Source organism: Ovis aries, chromosome 9 (genome assembly GCF_016772045.2).
Source record: "Ovis aries strain OAR_USU_Benz2616 breed Rambouillet chromosome 9, ARS-UI_Ramb_v3.0, whole genome shotgun sequence".
NCBI classification, from domain to species: domain Eukaryota; kingdom Metazoa; phylum Chordata; class Mammalia; order Artiodactyla; family Bovidae; genus Ovis; species Ovis aries.
The window spans coordinates 56,312,605-56,322,630 of NC_056062.1; the positions used below are offsets into that span (position 1 = coordinate 56,312,605).

A 10,026-nucleotide genomic window follows, 5' to 3' on the forward strand; every position below is an offset into this window, starting at 1 on the left:
TAACAACCTGTAGAGTTTTCTGGTACTGGCTGGTTGGTTATGGTGTCCTTAGAAATAAAATAGATGGGAAAACTCTAATTTTAGAGAACAAATTGAATCACCACATATGAAACTCACAGCCCCTCAACCAATCCTTGAACCAATTCCCAGACAACAAGCTTTTCAAATGAAGAGGCGGTCATGTCCCCTTGCAGAAGGATGCTGTTACCAAACCTGAAATCTGGACCACCAATCTTCCTTCCAGCTTTCCCAAAGGGGTCTGTGGCTATTTACCAGAACTGAGGGAGGAGAAATTAGCAGACTTTTCAGAGATAATCTGAACTGACACTAACTCTTCAAGAACAAATTCAGTGCCAGTCAGAACAAGGGCTTATAGAGATTGCGTGATAAATGGAGTTTTAGCTCAGATCTGTCTCATGAACGTGCTCTATGGTTATTCTCCCTAGAAGGCGCAACTGGAACATGTATAGTCAGCCACTGGCAGGATCTCCACACTGGTTCCTTGATCTGTGGAGTGAAGGCTATTAGAGTAGGAACAGCCAAGTGAGAACTTTCACTACCTACCAAAGTAAGTCAAAGGCAAAATACTACCTCCCTAGGGCACTGCAGCAGTCAGCACCTCTGTCAAGGACCTGGAAGATGCAGGGTGGTGACTCCTACCACGTGCGCATTCAACTTGCCTACCAGGCCCTGCAGAAAACAGACAGGTCTTCCGGAAGGACAATTTATTGTCATAAACTTAATCAAGGGGTAACTCCAATTGCAGCTGTTGTTCCAGATGTGATTTCATGGCTGGAGTCAATTAAAATATCCCTCAGCACCTGGCATGCAATAATTATCTAACAAATGCTTTCTTTTTCTAGACCTGTTAGTAAAGATGATATACCTCCAGGTTACATTAACTCTCTAGCTCTATGCCACAGTCTAGTTTACATAGACTCTGAAGGCCACTCCATTCCACAAGATAGTATGCTGCTCCATTACACATGCTGACTTGACCTGGAAGCAGGAAACTCCAACTACTCTCGACTCATGGTAAGACACCTCTATGCCAGAGGGTGGGAAATGAATCTCACAAAAATGCTGGGCCTTGGTTGAAATTCCCAGGGGGCCAGAGGTCTGGGCTATGTCGAGATATCCTTTCTTACCACAAAGAAGCTCAGTGCTTAATGGGTCTCTTTGATTTTTGCAGGCAACAAATACTCATATGGACATGTTTCTTCAATTCTTTTAACAAGTAACCCAAAAAGCTGCCAGTTTTGAGTGGGGCCCAGAACAAGATAAGACTCTGCAAAAGGTGTAGGTCATCAGGCAAGCTCTTCCACTACGTGAGTTTTATAACCTGGCAGACGTGATGCTTGCAGTACAGAGATGGACAATAAGTATTCTGAGGTCTCTATGAGTAGCGTATGCAGAACTAGAGTAGCCCTAAATGACAGCAGTAGAGGGCTCTGAGCAGGGCACTTGAGTGATTATCTCTCTGCACAGACAGATGGCCTAAAGTGAGGACCAAAAATGATTTGTGTCAAGTGACTAATGATTGTGCTGGATGGTCAGAGATTTAGCAGAAACAGGATTGGGAAATATGTGACAAGAAGGTCTGCAAAAGAGATAGGAAGACAGATCTCTCTCAAACAGGCACAGAGTGAAAAAATAAAAGAGTCACACGTGAATAACTTCTTCAGCAGAGAAGAATCTTAATAATCAAGGGACAAGACAGCTAGTCATGTGGAGTCAGTCAACCTCTCTCCATGACACTCTTGCCCACCTCCTCAGTGGGTTCAAGAACAAACGTGCCACGACAGTAGGGATTTGCTTCTGCCTTGGGGGTAGGAAGAGTATCTCAACATGGCCCAGACCACTGGCCAACTAGAAATTTTACCAGCTGCTAGGCCCCTGAATTTCTGTGGTATGGAACTTATACATAGATTCAGGAATACTGACTTCCACTCACCCTGTGAGTAGTGATCTGGCCACAGTCACTGCTAAATGACCAATCTACCATGGCAGAAACCAATACTAAGCTTCCGAGACAGTATGATTCCCTGGGAGCATCAGCCAGCCACCTGGTGGCAAACTGGTAACATTTGGACTATTTGAAACGGAAAGGACAGTGATATATTTACCACTGGAATGGACGTTTATTCTGAATATGGATTTGCCTTCCCTGCCCACAAAGCTTCTACCAAAACCACCATTCATGAGCTTACAGATTCTCATGTCCATTGTCATGGTATTCCTAATAGCATTGTTTCTAACCAAAAAAATCATTAATTATGTGGGATAATGGGGTCACGCTTATGGACTTCACTGAGCTGACTAGTGCTGGATCTGGCAGACTAGTGAAATGAAACTTCTCTTTAAATTAAATTTTCTATTTTGAGACCATTGTAAATTCACATGCAATTACAAGGACTAATACATGGAGAGCTCCTGCAATGTTTATCAGTTCTCCCAATGGTAACATCTTGTAAATCACAGTATAATATTACAACCAGGAAAGTGACATTGATGTAATCCATCAGTAGTATTCAGATTTCACCAGTTTCAGATATAATCATTTGTGTGTATATTTAGTTCTGTACACTTTTATCATATGTGAAGGTTCATGTCTACACCACCACAGTCAAGTCACAGGACGTTCCGTCACCACAACGATCCCTTGTGCTGTCCTTCCACTCCTTATCTCCCTTCTGCCCTATCCTAACTCTTAGCAACTATATATTTGTTCCCCATCTCAGTAATTACACTATGTCAATAATGTCATATGAACAGAATCACAGAGTATGTAACTCTTTGGGATTGGCTTTTTTCACAAAGCATAACTCACTTGAGAGCCATTCAAGCTGCTGTATGTTTCGATCACTGGTTCCTCTTTACTGTCATATTCCACAAGACAGATGTACCACATTATGTTTAACCATTGACCAGTTGAAGGACATCTGGGCTGTTTCCAGTTTTTGGCTATAATAAATAAATAAAGCTCCTATGGCCACTTCTGTGTAAGTTTTTATATGAACATAAGTTTTCATTTCTCTGGGATAAACATCCTCTGCTCCAGTGTGCATTTATCTCCTTTGGGAGGATCTGACCACCTCAACCTGAGTAGCTGGTCAGAGGCCAGAGGACTTGAGTCGCTGACTCCTGGACTGGGGGTCTATTATTCCATGTTTGCCAGCTGACAACAGCAGAGTGCCCCAAGTTTTACAAAGAGAGGGAAAAGACAAATGGGATAATCACTGTTTAATTTTATTCCTAAATCCCTACAAACCAGGCTCCACTCAAATGTTATTGCTTTCTTTATTTCCTGTTATTTAATGCCAACAGATAAAAACAAACTTAAGCATCATAATCACACTAGAAAAATTAATCACAAGAAAAATCTTAATAAAACCTTTAAAAGTAAAAACAAAATAAAGGAAAATCCAAACATATTAAAAGAAGAAAGTGAGATGTCTAAGTAAAAATAAGAGTTAGGAAAGAGACATAATAAGTGAAAGCTAATGCTGAAATCACAGGAGTCTGACTGTATATGATCAGAGCATATTACCACCCAAGAAGCAGAATACATACAGAACATGTTCATCTTTTCTTTTAGGCAATGTATAGTACTATTTATATCAATATGTATATTACAGCTATTGATAAACACCTACTTTCCTTAGAGATTTACATCTACCTCAATACACTCTTTCATTGTTATTATATTAACTGGTCATTTCCTCTAAACCTGCTTTGAAAATGTTATACTCTACCATGAAACTAAATATTTCAGAAGGCTTTTATTACTAACTTGGAGATAATTCTCCTAGAATTCTATAATGTAAAAATCAGGGAATACTATGGTTAAAATCAGAAATGTTTTGCATCATTCGTTTACATATTAGTTTTTAAAACACTGGTGTGATTTTTTAAGTTGTCAATATAAAACTAGTGAGAAAACAAAGGGGTAAATAAAGCTGTATGAGTACTGCCAGTATATGAATTTAGAAGACTTATATTAAAAATAAGACAACTGAAACCAATCCTTCAAATAAGCTATTTTTGGATTTTTCAGTATTCTGAAAAGACAAAATATCTGATTTAAATATTCGGTTGGAATATTCCAACATTTTGAAATAAAAAATACCAATAAGAAATATTCATGAAAAATTTAAAAATATTTACATAAAATCTATCTAATATATTGCTAAAATGAAACTATAAAGTGTATTATAACATCAGTATTCTACATAACTCAGCTAAAATAGTTACTCACCATCCTAAAACAATAAAATGTTCTGTGCAGCCTTAAAAACTCTTGCAACCCATTTTCTCAATGTGCTGTAAAGTAACATGCCACCCTCTACTGTTAAGAAACAGTAACATTCATAAAGCAGAAAATCCGTTTTTTGCTCAACTGTTGCCACCTGGTGGCTATAAGATGGGTTTTTCACTACACCACAGCTTCCAATCGGCTTAACAGGTTCTACAAATCTCTGTTCTCTAGAGGAAATGGCAACCGCCTCCAGTATTCTTGCCTAGAGAATCCCATGGACAGAGGAGCCTGGCAGGCTGCAGTCCATGGGGTTGCAAGAGTGGGACATGACTTGGCAACTAAACTACTACTACTACTACTAAGTGCCATAAAAGGCTTAAAGGTTTTAAAATATTTTTAAAAGGAAAAAGGCATTTGACTTTAAAAATGTAATATTTAACAAATATTTACCAGGTTCTCTATATGTAAGCGTGTGCTATGCTGGTTACAAAAATGAAAAGGACTTGGTCTCCATCCTACAAAAAATAAACAAAACACTTTACAGAGACACATGAATCAGCCAATCTCAATGAACAAAGGAAAAGAGAAATGAATAAGTGAGCATGGACGAATAAATGGACTTTCAGGTCACTGAAACTTGAGATCCCTTGAGATCACTGAAATAGGCAATTCACATGAACTGTCCTTGATTAAATTCCTGCCTGCAGGGGAAAGTTCCTTTTAAGTATAACTTGCTTGATTCTTACTGAATATTTCGTATTTCTGAGGTGCATATATAGATACATGTGTCTACATTTTAAAGATAAGAATTTAACCAGTGGGTACAAGGTTGACTTTCATTCATTCATATATATATATACACGTGTGTATATATATGTGTGTGTGTATATATATGTGTGTATCAATACAGGAGACGCAGGCTCGATTCCTGGGTTGGGAAGATTCCTTGGGGGACGGCATGGTAACCCATTCCAGTATTCTTGCCTGGAGAATCCATGGACAAAGGAGCCTGGAGGACTACAGTTCAACGGGTCGCAAAGAGTCAGACATGACTGAGCAACTAAGCATGCATACACATGCACATTTTAATCAAAGCCCCTGGACTTTCAATATAAGTTTCATCTGGTTGGTGAGATGATAAAGGCCTAAAACAAGAGATGATTTTTACTATGGAATTTGTAGGCAGGGAAGCTAATTTTAGGGGGAAGAGCAAAGGTAAAAGATATCATGCTTTGTTTAGGGAACAGCAAAATGTCTATGCTCCAAAAGCTTTCCTTAAAGCAGAAACCATGTTACAAATTAAATCTTATATAGAACCCAATATATATAACAATAAGCATAGTATTTTGGTAGTATAAGTGCATTTTATCAGTTCAAATTCATAGAATTTACTTAATATTAAGTCAAAAACTGTAAACATGCAATTATTTCGATAAAAATTACAAACTAGTATCAGAAGTGAGGGATAACAACCCAGTTCTCAATTTCTGTATTTTGACTGCCCGATACCAAGAAAATCTACATATAACACCCCACATGTATAAGTGGGTGAGGAAACAGGCACTGTCACACACTATAAGCGGTGTGGTGCAGTCTGTATCTATCAAAACTCAAACTGCGTGTGCATACTTTCAGTCAGTATATATCCCATATATACAGATAAGGGCATGCTCAGTTGTGTCTGACTCTTTGCAACCCCATGGACTGTACCCCACCAGGCTCCTCTGTTCATGGAATTTTCTAGGCAAGAATACTGAAGCAAGTCGCCATTTTCTACTCTAGGGAATCTTCCAGACCCAGGGATTGAACTGGCATCTCCGGCATCTTCTGCATTGGCAGGTGGATTCTTTACCACTGAGCCACTTCTTTTGCAATTCCAAGGACTGCAGCCCCATCAGACTCTGACAATGGCATTTCCCAGGTAGGACTAATGGAGTGGGTTGCCATTTCCTTCTCCAGGGGATCTTTCCCACCCATGAACTGAACCCCCATCTCCAGTATTGGCAGGCAGATTCTTTACCACTGAGTCACTGGGGAAAGTAAAAGTGAAGTCACTCAGTCGTGTCCGACTATTTGCAACCCCATGGACTGTAGTCTACCAGGCTCCTCCCTCCATGGGATTCTCCAGGCAAGAGTACTAGAGTGGGTTGCCATTACCTTCTCCAGGGGATCTTCCCAATCCAGGGATCAAACCTGGTTCTCCCACATTCCGCCCTATATAAATATGCAGAAAAAATGTAAATGCTCACTGTAGCACTGTCTGTACTAAGGGGAGGAAAAAAAAAACAGCCTAGAAGCTCACTAGTGAAGGTCTGGTTAGATAAATAATGCTACATCCAAACCATGGAATGCCAAACAAATATTTTTTCAGTGAAGTATACAGATAGCCTCCTGTATTTGCAGATGCAGCTAACTGTACTATTTATATAAAGGACTTGAGTATCCAAGATTTGGGTATCACAGAGGATCCTGGAACCAATCCCTTGTTGGATAAGGACAAGGGTAAGCATACTACACTACACATATATAATGATAGGAAAAATATTCAAAGTTATACTTAAGTGAGAAGAGCAATTTTCAGCAGCAGCAATGAAAATATACTGTGTGCTCATTACCATGTCCCTGTACTAAGTGTTTAAATAATGAATTCATTTAATCTCATAATAATCCCATGATAGTTTCCTATTATTAAAAAGAGGAAAAGAAGATACATGGATATTACATAACTTTCCAAGGAAACACAGGCAGTAAATGATAGAAGAATCATAATTCAAAGCAAGACCGTCTGAATCCAGAGCTTTCATTCTTAAACATTAATGATGTAGTTCAAAAACGTGTATGTTTTTAAGTATATCTGTATATATAATTAACTTATATATGCATACATAAAATCTCTAGTAGTATGCATTTATAAAAATACACCTTCCAGCTTTGAGAAAATGAGAGAAAGGAGGCTTTTATATGCACTTAGTAACCTTCAGTGCTATTTATATTCTCCTTTCACAACATCACTTTTATACTTTACAATTTTTTTCAAAAATCCTGATCACACAATAAAGACAAACTATATTCATCTTGTAATGTCAGGATACTCTGCAACTGAATGGTTCCAGAAACTTCGAAGAGCGAAATGAAAGCTTTTTCACAAAATTAAATCTTTACACCAATGCCTATCAATTACTCATAGTCCTCATCAATAAATATGTCAGAAAAATACTGAATACCTCCAATAAACACTGCTGCTGCTGCTGCTAAGTCGCTTCAGTCGTGTCCGACACTAAAACAAAACTAACGCGGTATGTTCGGTTTTCTTATTACTCTGGCAATTGTTCTTGCTGTGTTATTATTCTGGACTGCTGCTGCTAAGTCACTTCAGTCGTGTCCGACTCTGTGCGACCCCACAGACGGCAGCCCACCAGGCTCCCCCAACCCTGGGATTCTCCAGGCAAGAACACTGGAGTGGGTTGCCATTTCCTTCTCCAATGTGTGAAAGTGAAGTCGCTCAGTCGTGTCCGACTCTTAGCAACTCCATGGACTGCAGCCCACCAGGCTCCTCCGTCCATGGGATTTCCCAGGCAAGAGTATTGGAGTGGGGTGCCATTGCCTTCTCCTGATTGATTATTCTGGACTAGCCCGTTTTATTAACGTGCTCAAGCCTGTGCTATCCTCACTTGTTCAACTGTTTGTGAGCAGTCACACGGAGATCTCCAATTCAAAGACTGCCCGGGCTGTCTTAAAGTTCAAATGTGCACTGTGCGTTCTATTCCTTCATTCATGCATCTGGCAAACACGGACTGCCCACTAAGAGTCAAGCACTGCAGTTTTCTGTAACCCAGGACACTACCCGTCTGTGAACTGTTTGGCACTGGTTCACAAGGGGCTAAGTACAGAAATTGGGAGTTTATTTTTATACAGTTTAATACTGCCAACTTTATGTCTGCTAGCTCGCTAGCTCAAAAAAATCTAATTTGTATTTCTGCCTATTTCTTCCATTTCACCTATCTAATAATTTTATCGTACTTTACAGAATTATTGGCTGGGGCAGATGGATTTTTTTTTAAGGTCATTTACAGAAAAAGTGAAGCACTGATAGGTTAAATTACTTGCTCAACTTCATAGTGACACTAATTCTGTCATTTACCTATCCACTGACTTGAGAAATATTTCTGAAGAGCCTGGGACACCAGACACTAAGCTCCACGCTGCAGCTACTGTGCACCAGAGAAGCCGAGAGCCCAGCCTCTTCCAGCGTGAGTCCCACTCGGAGTCCCAGGAGTCGCCCTAGACGCGCCGCCGGCAGCTCTCGCTGCTGGTTTCCCTTCTAGCACTCAATTCAGAAGACGCGTGCAAAGGAGTGCGGACAACGCAGGCCCAAAATGTAGATACCATACAGAAATACAACAAACCGAGGAAAAGCACGAACGCACACTGTTCCAAGTGACCAGCCCAGACTTTACTTCCTACGCTGGGCCCCGCCCCCGGCCCCGCCTCTCGGTCTCACCCAACTTAGCCGAGCCCAACAACGACGTCAAACTCCGCCCTGCCCCCCGGTTCCATCCTGACTCCGCCTTCAACCCCGCCTCCAGACTCCGCCCCCAGCTCCGGCCCCGCCCGCCAACGAGTGCCTGGCTTAGCTCTCGCGACTCACCCTCGTCCGGCCGAGCTCCGCCTTCCGCTGCAGCTCCGAGAGCCGTTCCAAAGCGCTCGCGAAGCCGCCTGGGCGCGGCCTAGGCTCCGTGGAATCAGAACTCTCGCTTCCGGAGCCACTCTCAGTGCCTGCTCCTCGACAGGATCGAGAGAAGAGAAACACTCGCAGAAAATGACTCTCGGCAGTCACGGCACGGGTCCGACACAGCGCCGCCATGACGGATCCACGACCTCTGACCTTTGGCTTCTCCGCAAGCGCGCAGGTCGCGGGGCGGAGCAACGAGGGGCCGCCCATTGCAGAGCCCCGTGGGCGGTGGGCGTGGTCTGGTCGGTGGTTCGGCCAAGTGTGGGTCGAGAGAGCTTCTGGTTGGTGGAGAAAATCTTTGATGGCTAGCAGCTAGCCCCTGGTAGCAGCGGCCCGCTAAGTTTTTCCTGGAAAGCCTTCTGACTCGCAGCGATTTCGCCCTCCGAGGTACCCCTTGGGCCTTGTGCTGCTGTAAATTCTAGTAATGCGACACTTGCTACCCCCGCCTCCCTCGTCCTTCCCCAGAATGTCCGAAGGTTCTTACCCCCACCGCTCTTCAGGGCTTTGCTCAACTGCGAGGTTCTCCTTGACTATCTTACGTAGAATAGGAACTCCAAATACTATCGGACCCCCGCCACTTAACACTTATTAATATGCCATGTAGTTTACTTACAATAATTGTGCTTAGCATGTGCTCTGAAGTTATGAACTCTATTGGGAAAGACTGATGCTGGGAGGGACTGGGGGCAGGAGGAGAAGGGGAACGACAGAGGATGAGATGACTGAATGGCATCACTGACCCGATGGACGCGAATCTAAGTGAACTCCGGGAGTTGGTGATGGACAGGGAGGCCTGGCATGCTGCGATTCATGGGGTCGCAAAGAGTCGGACATGACTGAGCGACTGAACTGAACTGATGACGGCAGGAATTGTGCTGTTGAATCCCTGACAGCGAGCACGTGGTAGGGCTTAACCATTTGGGGATCCAAGTGTGTCCTTCTTTGCCTATTCTGTGGTCAGCCCAGCCATGTTACAAAAATACTAATTTGAGACGTTTTGGGTCACCTCTGGCTGCAATCCTTTCTCTTAGGGAGT

At 42.2% G+C, this 10,026-nt stretch overlaps 1 protein-coding gene across 1 annotated transcript in view; it reads right to left on the reverse strand.

The window, feature by feature from the left end:
* Window positions 1–9,140, reverse strand: part of MRPS28 (mitochondrial ribosomal protein S28) — a 104,436-nt gene extending 95,296 nt beyond the window's left edge. Inside the window, exon 1 of the mRNA XM_027973077.2 lies at window positions 8,907–9,140. Within this exon, the coding sequence (XP_027828878.1) occupies window positions 8,907–9,122 (216 nt within the window). The 5' untranslated portion in view covers window positions 9,123–9,140. The remainder of the gene's footprint in view (window positions 1–8,906) is intronic.
* Between the last annotated feature and the right edge of the window lie 886 nt (window positions 9,141–10,026).